Genomic DNA, 19,679 nt, shown 5'->3' on the forward strand with positions numbered 1-19,679 from the left:
ATTTTATAACAATCTTCTAAAATATTCCTAAATCAATTAAAAATAGGTCATACCAGGTTGATTTCGGGTTTTCGAGTCAACCCGGACCTGACTCGATTTTACAAACGGGTCGAAATCCCTAAAACCTGAACCCGACCCAGTTTGAGTTTGAGTTTGGGTCGGGTTCAGGTCGGATTTTCGGGTCGTATCAAATACTGACACCCCTAGTAGCCCTGTAGCCTGCTCCCCGACCAGCGTGTTAGGTCGGGTCGGGTTTAGGTCAGGTCAAATAGTGATGAGTCAATTTTGGGTTGGATCCAAACTAGTTCCGAAAACTCATTTTGACACCCCTATTAACATGATTTGTAATACTGTCATTGAATTGGGTTGGAGCATTACAGCTACTTTGAATGAAAATTAACATTAGTTATGGCAATATCAAGTGAACTTAGATTCATTATTACCAAATACCTAATAAAAAGTGACTAGTGTGGGCTCCACCCTTAATGTACAAATTGATGAACGTAGCAATGAAAGAAAATTATTTTGAGAAGCAAAAGAATCCAATAGGCCAACAAGGCATTGAAGTGTTGGTCAAACTAAATATTTAAAATGCAACTCAGATCTCGACAAATGAAAAAAAGAACAAGCTTAGAGGGCCATGAAGGCTACGAAGCCTTTTGACATACAACAATACCTTGAGAGCTTAGAAAAGAATGAGTACATAAGTACCATTTGTTTTAAAGGTATCACAGGTATGCTTACTGGTAACATGGACAATAAGATGGTGTCTAACAAGGAAAGACTAGATCATTGGTTATCAATCCTGATTCATGTGATTTCTCCATTTGGATTGATGATCCTGATAGGAAACTGATGAGGACATCAGACTGTGGAAAGTTTATCAGATGAAGAGCCGGAGATCTATGGCTAGGATCGGATTGCTCTATTTCTGAGCAATTATTGTATCTGATTTATTATGTGTAATTTTTCATTTTTATCCTCACTTAAGGGAGTAGGTTTATGTGACCCCAGGGGGCACTTTTGTCATTTGATATTTTATTGTATTTTGTCTATTTATAGACCTCATCTACCCCTTGGGAAGGAGGATGATTATGATGAATGAAAATTTCTGCACTTTATGTTTTGGTGCGTTTGAGAGTTTTTCTGAGAGCGCATGTGAAGTCCCTAGGTGAGGACAAAGCAGGATTCGTCAGCTGCAGGAAGCATTCGGGCTCATGATTTATCGATGCCACCATTCCCCATCAAGCTCAGCATCCTCACATCCAAGCCTAGCCGAATCATCACCCGTAAATTTCCTTGGCCGATCCACCATAACCTCTTCCTTTCTTCATCCTAACCGCCGCCTCCCCCCCCCCCCCCCCCCCCCCCCCCCCCCCCCTTGCTCATGGTTGAAACTTTCATGACTTCTTCTCCCCACTTTTCTTTCTCCAAATTGGTACTCCAACATTTCCAAAATTAACCTAGCACTAATCTGGGAAATCTAAATTCAAAATTTGAATTATCCTTCAGCCTTCAATTCCTTTCTTAAATTATTGGATTATTTTTGGAAAGGTATCTCCATCAATAAATATGAAATTTAAATGAAGAATCCTCGTTAACTCTCCTTCCTAAATTAGCCTAGCTTAATTTATTAAAATTTGAATTCTCCTTGAGCCTTCAATCCCTTTCCTAAATTGTTGGATTATTTTTGGAAAGGTATCACCATTAATAAATCTAAAATTTAAATGAAAAATTCTTATTAATTCTCATTCCTAAAAAGCTCAACATATAACAAAAACTCTATCATTGCTTTCAATGCAAGGCAAAAGAATCAATATATATGTTTCAGTTCTAGTCAATATCAATCATCACTTAATATAAGCAATAAAAATTTCAAAAATTAATGATAAAATCAATATGATCAGTGAAATCAAAAGAGATCTATCAAACTATAAGATATATAGTAAAGTGTACTATCATCTGATGAATCATGTTAGTATGTTATGCTATGTTGTATCAATATTGATGCTAGTACGATTTCAATTATATTATCAATCAATTCAAATGCACTATCATGTAAATGCAATCATAAATGCAACATATTTTTCCACCTCAATTATTGCTCAGTTGGGTATCAATCTTAATCAGGCCCAATTGTCAATTAATTGGTATCAGTCAACCCCAATTGCTGCCTAGTTGGGTATCAGTCTTAATTAGGCCCAACTGTCAACCAATTGGTATCGGTCTACCCCAATTGTCGCTCAGTTAGGTATCAATCATAATTAAGCCCAATTATCGAACAATTAGTATCGGTCTTCATCATTCATATTAACAATCAGCCTTCTATCTAGCCTCTCTTATATGCAAATGCTACATTTTTGTCAATGTCATGCATGAAACGTAACAATTCATAGAATACAGAAAAATCTATCGAATTTATCTACTATACATTTACTTCAAAAAATCATAACTTCCAATTTAACCAGTGAAAATTTGATTTATTCCTGTTAAAATGTTCAAATTGACGGCATCTATCACATACCAAAAGTTATGTAGTAAAAGTTTTACCAATATAAATTTATCCTCATTTTTCGATAAAGATAATATAAATTTCATCCGAAAAAATGCCAAAACACAAAATTATTAAAAACTAAAATTGGATAACGATTCCTTACAATGAGATGAACAAACCTCCCAACAGGATCGACAGCCAAGAATCACTCCACGACCTTCAAACCCTATGTTTTCTTTTTCTCTCGTCACTTTTCTCTCTTAATTCAAGTAGAGGTATTAGATTTGACTTATGTTAAGAAAGGTAGGGGTAGACCTAAAAAGACTTGGTTAGAAAATATTAAGAATGACCTTTCTTTATTAGATTTAAACGAGAATTTGACTTTTAATATGACACAATGGAGAAAAAGGATTCATGTAGCCGACCCCACGTAGTGGGATAAAGGCTTGATGTTGTTGTTGTACTTTTCTCTCTTAATTCCCTCATTCCATTCTCTGTTAGCCGGTTTAATAAAGAGAAATAGTTAATGTCTTATTTAATGGTTTATACTAGTGACTTGGAATATTTTGAATAAAAATAAAAATATAATAATAATAATAATAATAATAATATAATTTAATCAGTTTTCAATATAAAATTCATAAAAATTATTTTGGAGCTTCAAAAAGTATACAAAAATATTCGTAGAATAGCACATTTTATTTAGAAATTCTACTGAAATCAATGTAGGCATAGAAGGTTTTCAACCTTTTTATACTTGTGTTTAATGAGGAAGTCAAAGTTTTAACATGCGCCACCGGCATGGGTATCATTTCTATAATATTTGAGGATATATAAGAGTAAGATACTCTCTCTCATCAACGAGATTAAAATTTTCTTTTAACTTTTTGTTTTGGAGTTAGGTCACAAATACCCTTTATCTTGAGGCATCATGATACTTATAGGTTGATAGAGGAACAATTTTTATTCCACATTTTCAATGTCACTGCCGAGGTGAGGCACTGAATTGGATAGTTTTGATTCATTCATGCCTTAATCTTTTAGCTTCACCATATCAAGTGGAAGAGTCTTTGACTTTTGTATTATAAAATATTTGGCTCCATTATAGATTTTAACCTCATGCACCAAAAATGCTTATTCCTCTCTCAATTTGATGTTCTTCACCATCGCAATTGTATTTCATACATTAGTGAAGTGATGAAGGAACAACACCATATTCATGAAGTCGCGGTCTCCCAAGGAGTGCCTTATAAGAGGTGGCAGAGTTAATAAATGAAATTTTGCCTGTGTAAAGTTCCCCGAAAATTTAGGGGTCAAATAAGGGATCCAAAGGTTCTTTGTCCATATTCATTGAACCCTTGGAGGAATATCATACTCTTATCAAAGCATTAAATATCAAGAGTTAATCCTTTGAGTGTCTTAAGACTCATTAGATTGACGGAGGAGCTAGGATCAAAAAGAAATATATTCATTTGAATAGTGTTACTTTTTGTAGCAATATAGAGTGGTTAGTTTTGTTCTATTGTGCCAAAGAGAAGATCATTATCATCAAAGGTAATTGCAGATATACTTTGAGTATATGAGCTTCCATCATATTTTGCTCTGCAAAGAATGCTTCATATTATTTTGGATTTTGTAAGGCTTTTATGAATGTTTCATGTATCTTTAGGCATGATGAGGGCATCATAAATGCTCAAAAATGTTAATAGCTTGAGGAGATGAGCTAAGACATTATAATCCACGGTTACATTAGCGATCGTCTTGGATTTAGGTGAGTCTAGCTATATAACAAATTCATTAAGCTGGATATTTTTCTTCTGATCTGATGTAGGCAAGGGGAGGGGTCAAAACAAGTTGAGTTTTACTTTTGGTGAGTTTTAATATCCTCTACTAAATGTCAGCTCATTAATATTTAGTAGTGTTTTAAGCTCATAAATTGAAGTTTAATTAGATTAATCCCCTCCTCCTTGTGGCTCTTAGGTTTCTTCTCTTGTGTCTTTTCTCCTTCCCCCTCTTATTTCTCTTCATTAACTTGACCTTTCATCTCCCTATTATCACTTGGGCTGCTATTGGAGTGGACTGCTGCAGTTTATCACTTGGCTGCCTTTGCATTAATTCCCACGGATTGGCTTGGCTGCCTTTGCATTAATTTCTGTTGGATTTGTGAATCAGCCACTTGGAACCATGGCTTTGGCTCTCCTTTTACCATGAATTAATGTATCTGTTAATTACATGCTGGTTCCGTGGCCTTTTCCTCCTCTATAGTTGCTGTAATGTGTGGGATTCCTATAAGAGCTGCTGGATTTCTGTGCTTGGCTGCTGGCCGTGGCCTTCTCCTTGGATTTGTTGTGCCGTTTGGAGTTTCTTTGTTGCCGTGACTTTATGGTGGCTGTTGGGACCGAAGCCCCTCCTTTGGAATTGCTGAAACCGTGTGGAATTTTCTGTGCTGGAACCGTGGCTTTCCCTTGAGAACTGCTATGACGTTTGGGGTTTCTCTGTGCTAATGCCGTGGCCTTTATTCCCTTTAAAGGCTGCCTTGGTTGTGCTGGAAACCTGTGGCTTACTGCTGTGACATTTGGAAATTCTGTGCAGGAATACTGATGGCTTTTATCACCTCATTTATATGGGAATATGAAGAGTTTTTTGGACTGTTTTTGGACAGGTTTTTGGGGCTGTTTTGGGACAGATTTTTGGACAGATTCCTGTGCAGAAATCTGGACTGAATTTTGTCTTTTCATTTACCCCCTTTTAATTAAATTAATTAGTGGTTATAATGACTATTTGTATTCCTCTTTTATGCCTATATATAGAGGGAGTTTTGTGGCTGTTTTAGAAGTGATATGATGTGATTTTTGGAAGCCATAACCTGCGGGTTCTTCCTGGAAAAGCTTGAGAGCTTTGTCCACCTTCTTCCACCTCCTCTGGAAATCTTGCGAGCTCTTTCCAACCTTCGTCTTGGCTTCTAATCTCTTTCGTCTCTCCGCAAGTGACCACCCCACCTGTATCCCTCTTCTCTAAGTGAAACAACTTTAGGGTGTCTTGCTTGAGTCGTTTAATTTTAAGAGTCAAGTTTGTAAGTGTCATGAAATGTAATAGTTTTCTCTAATACTATAAAAGTATATTTGTTTCTTATTTTTATGTCTTTTTAGAATTTGGTGGATTTCTTTAGCAATTTTAGTATTTCTTTTATATAGGAAGTCTTTTATTTTTGTGATCAAAAATTTGGGTCCCTCTCCCAAATTTTTGATTGCATCATGATCTTTCACTTTCTTTAGCGGTGGGGGAAGGGGATCTACTTTCTACTTCTTAGTTGAATCTTTGTCATTTCTTCAGATGAGCCATCATCAATAGAGGGAACTTCCAAACCTTCTTCCTTTTTAGATTCCTCATAATCCTCTATACTACTTCTAAGTCGTGGGCATTTATCTTTAAGAGTTATTTTACTCTTCTCGTTATTTTCATCATCAGGAAAATGAAACTCTTCATCTGAATTAGTGAATGGTAATGTTGTACAATATGTTTCCTTAGGAGCTCAAATCAGCCCTATGGATATTAAGAGGCGCAAAACATCCCCTTGCAACCCTTCCAATTCGATGACTTAGGGACTCGGCAAGTTTCTGTTGGAATGTTATTTGCTTCATCTGATACTGAGTCAAGATGTAGGTAAACCATATACTCCTCCAGCCTAACAAGTTGTCTAGGAGGTTGCTCATACACATCAATAGAGTTAATGTACTTTTAATTTCAGTCTTCTACTTCTTTAGCCTCTTCTTCTTTGATTTTCGAGACTTTGATATAGGGCTCTACTTTTCTCCTTGATACTCAAAGTATTTTAAGAATTTCCTCTTGTTTGGTAGGCACTTTCATGATTGGATTCTTCAAAGAGAGGAGCTTCAAATCGACTTTCAATTCTAGAGCGCTCTTCTGACAAATATCATCTATGGCTAACAAGATATTCATCATTTGTATGTTTTTCTTTGAAATGAAGATCTCCCAACCACCTTTTTCTTCCTGTTGCTATTTTTACCATTATCTTTTACATCTTAACATGAGATAGAAGAGATAAAATTGATATTTTCCCTCTTGAGATTAATCAAGACATTATTTAAAAGAATGGGCTTGCCATTTTAGCAAATCATTTCAACCTAATCTTTGAATAAAAATAATCTTTAATCGGATGACTAATGATCCTATGATATAGGCAATAAATCAGATCATTAATCATACCGACTTTTTCATATCGACAAGACTCTGGTAGCTAAAGATCAATTTTGAGTGCATGCTTAAAGATTTTTCCCGTACATTCTTTCTTAAAGGAGTAAGTTTTGTTTATTTTCCCCTGAAGCATAGGAGCCTTTTGACCATCCTTTGCTTGCTTAGTTATCTTAGGTGGGGTTGTTGACTCCCCTTTCTCCTTACAAGCAAAAAAAAGTACCGTATTCACTTCATCCTTTTTTGGGTTGTATGTTATGACTTGTTTTCCCTTTACAGAGGGGTTATTATTATAGTTATAGTTGAACCCCCTAGGTTTGGAAAATTTTTCAAAGTTAACTACACGATCTAATAACTCATGGAAGGTGTTAATCGTAGCCATTGCAATATGGGGAGCCATTTGGTTATTTATATTCCACATTAAAAATTCTATAGCATGCTTTTCAATGAGCTGTTGCTCACACTTCATGCTAAGATTTTTCCATATCGTGATATATCAAGTGATAGACTCATCTTTCTTCTTATTTTAAGAGCAAGATCTGTGATAGTCACTTTTTGCGTGGCGCTAGCAAATCTTCATTTGGTTATCGATATTACACATTAAAAGTTCTATAGGATGCTTTTCAATGAGTTGTTGTTCACATTTCATGCTAAGATTTCACCATTTCATGATATATCAAGTGATAGACTCATCTTTTCTTCTTATTTCAAGAGCGAGATCTGTTATAGTCACTTTTTTCGTGGCGCTAGCAAATATTTTAACAAACATCATCTCTAATTTAACAAATATTTTAACAAAATCATTAGGTAACTCAGTGTACCATTCGAAAGTCGTGCCAGAGCGATGCTGCTAACAAATTGGCGTAGTAATAGAGTGTCATGCCATCCAGTATTAGCACAGGTAGCCTTGAATTAAACCAAATGTTGCCTAGGATTTTTAGCGCCAGCAAATGTATTAAATTTTGGTACAACATATCCTTTCAGATATTGTACAAAATCATATTTTGCAGGATATAGTCGACCTTTGCTTACTAAGGCTTCAATATTTTCAGAAGCAATAACTCCCTTAATCTTTTGATTGATAATATTTTTAATTTGGACCTTACTAACAATTCCATCTTCTTTATGGACCACCAACATTGGCTCTTGTTGGGTTTCCAATCCACTTTCTGGAGTAACTTGAACATCAAGCGGAGTAGTTTGGGTGCCTCCAGCATCCAACACCGAATTGACAGACCGTAGAATATTCCCTTTGGAATCTACTGCTTGTTGTCGTCCAGTCGTAGCTATTAGGCCAAGCTACCAAAATAACTCTTTCATCAAGCCACTCATTTTACCGACAAGCATGGAGCTGATTAACCTCCTGGACTTTCCTCTGTATATGAGATTGCACGTCTCATTGTAATCTTTTTACAACTTTGAAAGTATCTTCGTCTTCAGCCACTCCAATTGTTAAGGTATTCTTTTCATAGGTATTATTTGTTCTTGCTTATCTCGTGTCTGCTCTTTATTGTGGATTCGAGGTTGTATCCTCGGCCTCCAACTCTTCTTCAAGCTGGCAATGAATCATTAGGGAATCAGATTATTCTTTGTAAGTAGCAAGCTCCTCCCTATTTGGTGAAGTTTTCTTGGCAAGAGATCTACTACTAAAGGATGACCTCTGGTTATGATGTTGGGGTCATCCTCTATGTGTTTTAATCTTATAGTCATGTTTAGAGAATTTTGAATGTTTATGCTACTTTGGAACTCAAACTTGATGATGACATTCTATAGTGTTATGTTTCCGAGATTCGCACTAGACATTGGGCAATATTCATTACTTGGCCTTGAACGTGCCTCCGAATGAATCGGTCTTGGGTAAGATTGTCCGGGCCTTTGATTATCATATCTCCAAGCATAGTCTTCCTTAAGAACACTATTATGAGGTTCTTCTAGCTGTTTTCTCTCATGATATGGACGTTGACCAAAGTTTGGACAATATTTCCTCATATCACAGTAATAAAGAGAATGCTTAGCATTCTCTCTATAAGGCTTCATCAACTTACTTCTTCAACCTCCTTTGTAGATTTCTATCCTTAACAACCTTTAGTATCTTGTAGATACAGAAAGAGACCAACTCTTCCTACTTTTGTGATTTTCGTGGTTGGAGGGGTGCCTCCCATAAGCTCTTTTTGATGTCACCTCTTGAACTATTCCTTTTCACCCACTGTAATGGCTCAAAGCCATTGTTGGTGGGAATATTAGCTTCTATTTGAGGCGATTGCTCTTGAATTGTGGAGGGTAGCCCTGAGCTTCCAGCTCGAAGGCAAGCATTAGCCTTTCCTATGGCCTTTCTAGATATTTTAGTATCGGATGTGGAGGCTAAAGCATCATGCCTACCAGAGCGAAAAGCAAGCCACTCGAGAGTTTTATCCTAGTGCATATTTCGGTTGGCCTAGTCAATAATGATTGACTTATGTTTAGGCTCATAAGCCCTTCTTTTGACTACAGGAGTCACGGCAGGTGCAACATACAGTTTTGATAATACGAAGACTCTCTCCGGAGGCCCTCCATTGGTAGTTATGTCAGGCACTTTAGCAAATTAACGCCTTGGCGTCATTGGTGCTACAGCCTGTTCAGTAGTAACCTCTTTGATCAATCTAGCATTGTCATTATTACTGACATGCAAGAACTTCATAATTTTCGGGATTGTTCCAAACTAGAGTGGCTACAACATGACCAATGTTGATAAAAGCATGAGGAAATTGCACCCTTCATCCTTCCTCGAGCTTCACAGTCATTATGGTGTTGACAAATGTCATGTTTCAGCAACTTGTTATAGACCTGACAAGAATTAGAGTTAACCTGGATTTCAAACTCAGAATTCTGTTGCAAAAGTAAACATAAGCTTGACATAAACGAACATTTATATGTTGTCTAATAATGTTTGAGACTAAAACATAATTCTTTTAGTGACTCATCCAAAGATGGAGAGAAAAGTAGTCTCAAACATAGTTGTCAAAAATATGTTCACTCAAGAAAAATGATTTTAGGAACAAACCTTAACTTCTAGGCTTATGATTCCAATTTTTAAGGTAGATTGATTTTTAATCAACCATATTTCCCCCGATATTCATATCGAGGTTTATTTAAGCCTAGGGTCCTTACTTCCTATAAGTGCAAGCTCTCATAGTTAATTACCCCTCCTACTTCTTGGGATAGCACTCTCAATTAATGATAAGTCACTTTAGCGTAGGCTTTGGAATTTTAAGTTTAGTAGTCTTATTTGTAGGGAATAGAGGTAGACCTGATTGAGATCCCATGGTTCCATCATCCCAAGAATACCATAGATCTCAATCTATCAACGCTAACGAAACATTGGCTACAGCATCCAGGGAATCTAATTAGCAATCACGGGTTAACTCCTCTCAAGGATCCTGAGTAGACCGAGGTGATTAGATGTTGGTTTTGGTTTCGTTGTGTTATATTTTAAATTTGGGGTTTATATCTATAAGAATGCCGGTTAATTTATTTAGTTTGGGGCTTGTGATGCCTTCTAAGAGTTGTCTGTTAGTTTTAATTGGGATGGGACTTACAACTCTGCTTAAGAGTTGCCCAGTGTTTTGATTTGTTTAGTTTGGAGTTTACAGCTCCTTTTTAGGAGTAGCCCGGTGATTTGGTTTGTTTAGTTTGGGGCTTACGGCTCCTTTTAGGAGTGGCTCGGTGTTTTGGTTTGTTTAGTTTGGGGCTTACAGTTCCTTTTAGGAGTGGCCCGTTAGATTTATTTGGGATGGGGCTTCCGTTCCGCTAAGGAGTTGCCCAATTATTTTGTTTAAGGGGCTAACAACTCTGTTTAGGAGTTGCTTGGTGCTTTATTTATGATGGGGCTTACGGCTCTGTATAAGAGTTACCCGTTAAATTTATATTTAGGATGAAGCTTACGGCTCTGTTTAGGAGTGGCTTGTTAGGTTTAGATTTAAGATGGGGCCTACTGCTCCATTTAGGAGTTGCTCGATGTTTTATTTAGGATGGGGCTTATGCCTCCGCTTAGGAGTTCCCCTTAATTTTGTTTAAGATGAGGCTTACAACTCTGTTTAGGAGTTGTCCATTAAATTTAGATTTAGCTTACAATAGGACTTATGACTTAACTTAGAAGTTACCAATAAATTTATTTTAGGATGGGGCTTATGGATTCAATTAGAAGTTATTTATTAATTTATTTTGTGATAGGATTTACCGCAATTAGAAGTGGCTTGATTATTTAATTTGAGATAGAGCTTACTACAACAAATTAGAAGTAGCCTGATTATTTTAGTTTAGTTTAAACATAGAACAGTAATGTGGTTCTGTACTTTTATTCTACTCAGCACCTTTTTTCTTTTTTCTTTTTTTTTTTCTTTTTTTTTTCTTCAGCACTGCTGTTTTAGTTCTAATACTTTTGTTTTGTTTTGGTTATTTTTTTAGCATATATATGCAATATTTAATTTATATTTTATTTATCTGCTTACAGGTGTTGGAGCCTGCACCTGTTGGCAGCTTTGCTTGAGTCTTTTTATTTTTGTTGTTTGGTTATATTTGGTGCAGTTGGATTGCTGTATTAGACCAATTAGTGTAAACCCTTTTTCTTTTTTTTTATTTAGTTTCTCGAGTTTTATTTCAAATCAAGTAATTAATTAAAGAAATTTAGTTAACAATATTTTTATTAATAATTAAATTAAAGTATTTTCATTATTATTTAATTTAATTAATTCATTGTCATTTATATTAAATGAAAACAAAGTTTGAATTAATTGGCATTATTTTAATTAATGAAAATAATTATTTCAATTTAATACGTTCTCAAATTGCTCTCTAGAAGAATTTTAATAAGATTGCTCTTTTTATTTTTTCAAAATTAAATTTATAACATATTTTTATATTTTCTTTTTTTTCTTTTCATTTCTTTTAGAAAATCCGGCAACCTCCCGATATCCCGTCCCCACATAGGGAGATGTAAGGACGACACTTGCTGTTCTTTATCCCGGCCGGATCAAATATACTATGGCACGAGGTCTTCGAATTAATTTTTCCTTGGCCAAATCAAAGATACGATTGCGCATGTCTTCAATTTCGTATGCAAACATAACTTGTATAATACAAATTTTATTTAATTACACAAAAAATCTATTTAATTACTTAAACATAGACAGCGGGTTGTGGGAGAAAGTTGTGCTTGTTCGAGACAGCACATGACTCCGAGAGGTGGACTGGCAGAGGAGCGGAGATGTGTGTGTTAGAGGCGCGAGATTGGGATTACATGGCATTGAAGCATGGGCTGTAGGCCGAGACCATGGGTCAGAGCGTTTAGGGGCGCGGGAGAGCCGGATGCGGGCCACGCGTGAAGCGGACACAGGCTGGAGGCGTCCGCACAGGAAAAGGGTGCTGGGGTCGAGTCATGCGATTGGTGTCGTGCGTGGAAGTGGACTGCGCAGGAGCGGACGCAGACCGAAAGCGAGACGTGCGGAGTTGTGTCGCAATTGGTGTCACAGAGGCATAGGAGTTGATCGCAGACGGGATGGACGGTATTTTGAGTGGGCGAAATACGAAGAGTGTGTGAGATTTTTCTTTAATTCTACAAGCGCAATATGGCCAGGGCACTTTGAATGCTCTTGATGCTCTTGCGATTATGGTTTAGCTGATGCAACATTGCATCCACCACCAGAATCGTCTACTATTACTTCAGATTTAATGTATTTTCTATGTTATCTCGCTGGGTCTATAACAAATAAAAAGTTTGGTACACCATCTATGACCGTGATTTGTGAATCTAAACATTTCATGTGTTATAGTTGGTCTCTACTCATTATTTGAATTAATTCTATGATATGCAGGACTGTGTTGGAATTGTATTGAGTATGTGTGAAATACTTGGGTGTTTTTTTTCCTTGTTATAATATCAATTAAAATTGTTGATAGTTCAATTTAGGATTTTTTAAAGAATTTTGTTGGGAAAGCTTCAACACTAATTAGTTGCAATAAATCTATGGATATGTGGCAAATTAATTGATCGGATAATTTTTTGTCATAAAATATAAATATGTAATGTTCATTGTCACAAATCACTCTAATCAATAGTTAAGCCCTTCATTATAATAATTATTTTCATTTATTATTTCTATTGGATCCCTAAGATTCATGCCAAAAAAAATGATCTGATTAATTCATGCAAAAAAAAAAGAAATCAAGATCACATGGATCCTTGCCAAGGATATCCAAAACTTGTTTGGGTATTCAAAGCATATTAGAAATCTAAATTTAAAATTTGTTTGGGTATTCATCATCATCTTGTCATGTCCTACTTTCACCTGATTGCATCATCCTCTTAAATCATGATTGATATCTCTGCTATTCATCACCTTCTCCTTGCCGTCAAGCTTCAGTCGTGATTAACTTTAGTAATGGTCCTCCAAAGACGCAAAGCTCTACCACTAGAGCTTTCTTTTCTCCTTGGTGAGTCCAACATCCGTTATTATTGCAGGAGTTTTTTTCTGCTCTGCTAGGCCCGTTCTCCATTCACAAGGCTGCAACATTCCTTGATGCAGGTATTTTCTTTCATGTTGGTAGCTTCAGATTCGTTGTGAAGCAAGCACTTCTAAGCATAATTGCTCCTCTTTATTGTTAGAACCGCAACCCTCAGCCTCTCCGCTATCTTTGTTTTTTGATTTCTACTATGGTTCTTCATCATGGAAACATCATAAATCACCGTCCAATCTTAATGGAGGCTTCAAGAAATTGAGAAACTCAAAAGCTTAATTGAATCCCTCAGAGAAAAAATATTTTAAATCATGCTCATTAGCACTCTCAGGTAAGTCTTCACTGTCTCTTGGACTGCAATAGAGTGGACAACTCTTAGATAATTGATTCAAGTGTCAACCACACACCTATCAATATTTCAACTCTTATACTGCATATCCTAATAGCAGGAAAATCATTGTTGCAAAGTGCTAAAGACTTCTTAACACTTAAAAAATGTCATTCATGCTCTAAAATTATCAACTTTCTTTTAATTCAAAAACTTATAAAAGATCTCAGATTTTAAGCAATTATCCTTCTTTATGTATTTTTTTGGGACCCTGATTCAAAGTGGAAGATTGGATTTGCTACGGGATCAGTTAACAAACTCAAAAGATCGAGTTATTCAAAAGAGTCATGAGTAACAGCTCTTTATGACTTCTTAGTTCTTCAAATAAAGATGTCATTTGGTTTTACCACTCTTTGTGGCAATTATCCATCCTCTAAACATTTAAATAGAAAGTTTCACTACCGTTTTAAAAGGTTCTCATCCTTCAAAATAAGTAGCAAGACTTGTGATATTGCAAAATATAATTGGGTACCCTTTCCTATTTATTATAACAGAAGTTCTCATCCTTCAAAATTAATCCATAATGAAGTTTGGGGACTGTCTATGATTCCAAATATTTAAGTAGCTTTGTTTGTTCATTTCTCTTATTGATAATTGTACTAGAGATACATAGATATGCTTGATAAAAAAAATGATGTGAGTGGCATTATTTTTATTTTTCATTCAGTGAATCAAAATCAAATTGGAGTTAAGGTTAAATATTTTAGGTATACATACAAGACCATAAAATGAAATTGTTGAAAGAAAAAAATGACCACTTAATACCACTAGGGCATTGTTATTTCAAGGGAAGTTGACCAAAATCTATTAGGGGGAAGTTGTCACAACGCAACGTACATGGCAAATAGAATATGTTTAAGAACTTTAGAATGCAAATCTCTCATGGAGTGTATTGCACAATTATATCCCCATGTCAACGTTTAATGGCTTTCTACCTAAGAAAGTTTGGATATAACTCCTATCTCATATTCACAGTCCAAAGAAAAATTGGACCACATAGCCATTATGTGTGTTTCTAGGCTACTCTTTCATGAAAAAGATAAAATATTATCATCCTCTTTCTAAAAAAATTTACAAGCCAGCTACATCACATGTGCAAAAAATAAACCTCACTTCACATAGTTTTATCTTAAGAGGGAGAATTCACTCCTGGAATATAAAGATTGTGACCACAATAATTTGGGTTCTCTAAAACTCCCTTATGTTTCTGCCTACTTAAGAATACAATGATCACAAAATCATTGGATGCCCCTGAAAAGAATGTTCCAAATAACACTAAGGGATTGTTTGGTTGAAGTAAAAAGGATGTAAAGTATTACAAATGCAAAGGTTTTAAAAAAATTAATGTTTGATTTGAAGCACAAGAAAATGAAGAGCAAAAGTTTAATGAATTTCAAACTTTGTCACTTAGGACATTTGTGATGCATTCAAAACTCATCCAATATAGCCAAGTTCTGAATATGTTGCAAGCCGACACCCATAGTCACCTGCCCTCACCACCCGCCACCAATCGCCCGCCACTCGAAAACACTCACAAATGCTCACCACAAACTGGCCGCTAACCACTGTCAGTCATTAGCAACCTATCACTATCGCCACTAGTTGTTGTTCACTATTATACACCAACAACCATTACAACAATTGTCGTTTTCCATTAGCAACAACTATTGTCGGCTACCACCACTATTGGGATTTATATTACATTCATTTTACTTCAAACCAACAACATCAATCCTTTATCCTACCAAACGTGGTTGGCTACATGAATCATTTTTCTCCATTGTGTTCTATTAAGAATCAAATTCTCATTTAAAACTAATAAATAAAAGTTGTTTCAAATATTTTCTAACAAAGTCTTTTTAGGACTACCTTTACCTTTCTTAACATAGGTCAAATCTAATACATCTAATCCCCGAACTGGGTTATCTTAAAGCCAATGTTTTAACGTGACCAAACCATCTAAGACGATTCTCTATAATCTTATCTGTCATTGGAGCTACTCCAACCATTTCACGTATATATTCATTTCATGTATATACTTTAAACCAAACACAAAAAAAATAATCTTCTGCAATTGTTTTACGACCCACCAAAAAACTCTAAAATATTTCAAACGCACTACATTTCAAATACATTATATTCCTTTTACTCTGCATTCTCTTTTTCAAAAACCAAACAGCTCATAATTCTACTCTAATTGTGCTTGATTTTGTAAATAAAAATTCTACCCTAAATTTATTAATCTAAGATTTCCTCATATGTACTCGAGGAAAAAAAATTGTGCCATAATTGAAAACATGGTAAGTTCAAATCTTCCTAATGAAAAGGACATTGATCTCCCTATTTTCATTAGAGATGGTGCCTGAAGTTCCACAAATAAACCTTTATAGCCCCCCTTGTCTCACTACTTATTACTTAAATGTCTTTCTCCTCTCCATAAAAATTTTATGAGTCTAAACAACTTTGTCACAAACACTTTATCTAAGGCATTATCAAGATAGGAATGTAATGAGAGAGGAAATTGATGGATTGAAGAAAAACAACACATGGGAGAGCGTGAATAAACCTAATAGAAAAATAAACGTAATAGAAAAACAATATCGTAAGTTACAAATGCGTTTCTATGCTAAAATATAAGTTTGATGGCTATTGAAAGATTTAGCAAGACTAGTTCCTAACAAACATATGAAGTTGACCATCAATAGATATTTCCCCCCATGGAAAAAAATGAACATAACAAGAAGTTTGTTGTCTCTAAAAACTCAATTCAATGAGAAACTTCAACAATATGATGAGAAAGGATCAGATGATAGGGTATGTGTACTAAAAAAGGCCCCATACTGCCTAAAACAATGACAACCACATATAACTTGTTTCAGGAGTTTTTACTGAAGTAATGAAAGGAATATAATATAGATAGTCAAGGAGATCATATTGAGATAATGCCCTCTTAATTAAGCATTTGGCCAAAAGAAGAGTGACAACACTAATAGTGTATGCTGATAATTGTTGTTGCCATGAATGACAAAGAAGAGAACAGAAAAATATACCACTACAGAGTTCCAATGCATCAAAAGTGACTTCGGAACATTCGCATAATCTGTTGTAGTATGTATTACTAACTATTAAATATTTCATAATTAGGATATCCACTCAAACTAATTTTTGGGTAATCCACTACGATGCTGCATGAGATTTGACTTAAATGCCAAAGGCAGAAAAGTTCATATTAAATAGATACTATGAGATAGGAAAGATTATAGTTTAGATTTAACAAACAATATGCAGTATTAGTATAATTATTTAAACAGAAAACTAACAACAGCATGGGTCCTGAAAAGTGTATCCGTGCTGAATCTTAGTTAAATGTAAAACAATTATTTTGATAAACATACCCGTAAATTGTGGAGCAACAGTACCAAGAGTTAGCTTGGATAACTTCAGCGAAGCTAATACACCTGCTCTATACTGCTCTAAAATTGGCTCAACAGAATTTCTTATCAATTCAGATGCAGCCTGGAGGGAGGCAATTGCAAGTGGAAGCCAAATTTCCACATGGGAGGAAGTTAAGTTAGAAATAGATCAATTTCGCCAACGGATTTTAAATTTCAGCACATGCATAAAACATGCAAACTATGGAACAAGAACTAAAGTCTGAATGCAAAATAACACAAGTGTGAAGAAAGACTCATATATTACCTCATTCACAAAAGGCCAGATTTTAGTAAGTTGAAGATTTAGCCAGTTCAGCTGATACATGACATAACAGTATCAGCACATGGAGAATTACAGCATTGGGAGAAACAACGGACTAATTTTGAAATAACCAACTCACTCTCTGTCTTTGTGAGAAAACAACCCACGGAGGATAATAGTCACCTGGAAGAATTTTCCTTGAATCGTCCACTGTCATCTTTGCAAATGCTGCCACAGTAGCAGTCTAAACAAGAAAAATTCAAAGAAAATATAGAATACAATTGTTTTACATTCCATTTAACAAAATAAGATATAAAAATGTCCTTATAATTTGAAAATGCCCCTAACCTTCAACATAAAATAAAATATAAAATTCAGGTTTAAGACTTACCGCTCAAGTTTAAGTAGATACAAAATCTTCCTCCATATACAAAAACTATTTCAAAATGGCTGCAGATGACCCACTAACAAGTAAGATGAGTCCTTCCTGCCCAGTCACAATTCCCTTCCCTCCAGTACAATTTCAATGATGAATCAGTGATGTAAACCATCACATGCCTCTTGCCACCACCGTAACTAAGGCTTTGTTTGGGACAGTTTTTTTGTTGCTTTCTAAAACAACTTTTTAATACAAAAAAATCGTGAATTAAAAAATTTTATACTAGAAAGCCATTTTAGGAAGCGGTACGAAAGTTGTCCCAAACAAAGCCTAAATCACCTCAAGATGCCACTTCCCAGGCAATGGGCCAATCCTTCAACAGGAGCTGTGTACATGTGAACTTCTCTTTTGTCGAACACTCGAACCAAAAACATGAATCTAGCTAATAAAAAGGCAAAAACTGTGCCCAACATTATTCACAAACTACTCCATGTCAGTTTATCACATTAACCTTATCAAAATGGCAATTTTCGAAGCCTCTTTTCAGACTGACCCCAGCTTGTATGCTATATCTGCCATCACTAATGTGAAATATACCAAGTTGGCTTACAACCCTCTATTTATTAGCACCAGTCAAGCTCCAGGCTAAGCTACTTAATTGCTTACTTGTGTTCAGTTGTTTTCAGCAGCTATGGTCCCCTATTCAATTCCCTTTCAGTCTCATATTGCATATACAAAGCCTAAACCTGTCAGCCATCAAGGGTTCGTGAACCTCTGAAAACTCTACTGACTGGTTCACACATAGTAGTTTCTAAGCGTCGTTCAATATACTCCAATTCCTAGGTCTTTTTTCGGACAGTTCTCAACAGGTAGCTCTAGCTATCAAAGATTCCTATTTATATCCTAACACACCAACATCTCCCAATTCTACATAATGATTGATCTTCAACAATGCCAAATAGTTAAAACAGAGAAAAGAGAACGGAAGATTACCAGGTCGAAGCGTGACTTGGCCCTCGCATTCTCGGATCGGACGAACATTACAACCAGGCCGACTCCAACCGGGATCCCGAATATCAGGCCCAAGAAGAACCCCATTTTAGGGCCACCTGACCAAAATCCAGAAGTGAAACAAAAGTTTCCGAAGCCGCTAGGATCGACCGGAAACCCACTTCTGAAGTGGTGAGAAGAATAATGGAAGTCTGGTTGAGAAGAAAACGATTGCTTCTTCTTTACAACCCTCTGCTTATTGATTAGAGGGTTCGAGATATGGAGGGAGGAAAACGAATATGATAAAGTCTCTGCTTTCGAGGTGAAAACTTGCCGTGTGTGCTATTCTTCGGATCTCGCGAGTGAAGATTAGGGTTTTGACTGAAAACAATCGGTTATTTCCTCCATTTGCTATCTCTTGTTGCCGGGCCAGCCGACTTCCATACCTTCCTCTCTCATCTCGCAGTGTTCGCCGGTACGGTCTGTCACCACGTGGAGGGTGACGAGGAGAATAGATATCGTAAGCGTCGGCAGCTGTCCGGCTATTCTTAAAACCAACTGGCCTATTTTTTTTTTTTTTTCGGAGTAGGTGCTAGCATAGATGCTTTGCTAGCACTACTCCTAACTAATCTATTGACGAGCTTATTAGTAACTAATCCTATAAGTGCATCACCCGTAGTTATTTTTTTCCAACTTAAAGGGTCGTGCCGCATGAGAGGGAATTCAAACCGACATATATTGTATTTGATTGGCTTCTGATATTAAAAGAAAAATAATTAGGTGGTTTTTAGATTAGAATTAGGTGGGTTATTATATTTGTACAATCTTGATTATTTAATTTAAGGAGATGAATACATATATATGTACTTCATTCATTCAATTTAGATTAGGTGATTCTAATTAAATTTAATAAAAATATAAAAATTTTCAATTTTTATAACTTTTGAATTCAACATAATTATTATGATTTTGGATAGATCCGTTGAATTTAATCATAACCATTTAATTTGATTTGGATGGCTAGACTA

At 35.7% G+C, this 19,679-nt stretch overlaps 1 protein-coding gene across 1 annotated transcript in view; it reads right to left on the reverse strand.

The window, feature by feature from the left end:
• Positions 1–19,223, reverse strand: part of LOC110106834 (synaptotagmin-5) — a 35,532-nt gene extending 16,309 nt beyond the window's left edge. The window contains exons 1-4 of the mRNA XM_020836875.2: positions 18,655–19,223; positions 17,422–17,526; positions 17,286–17,336; positions 16,982–17,102 (exon numbers count right to left, since the gene is read on the reverse strand). Of these exons, the coding sequence (XP_020692534.1) occupies positions 16,982–17,102; positions 17,286–17,336; positions 17,422–17,526; positions 18,655–18,759 (382 nt within the window). The 5' untranslated portion in view covers positions 18,760–19,223. The remainder of the gene's footprint in view (positions 1–16,981; positions 17,103–17,285; positions 17,337–17,421; positions 17,527–18,654) is intronic.
• Between the last annotated feature and the right edge of the window lie 456 nt (positions 19,224–19,679).

This window comes from Dendrobium catenatum, unplaced genomic scaffold (genome assembly GCF_001605985.2).
Source record: "Dendrobium catenatum unplaced genomic scaffold, ASM160598v2 fragScaff_scaffold_879, whole genome shotgun sequence".
Lineage (NCBI taxonomy): Eukaryota > Viridiplantae > Streptophyta > Magnoliopsida > Asparagales > Orchidaceae > Dendrobium > Dendrobium catenatum.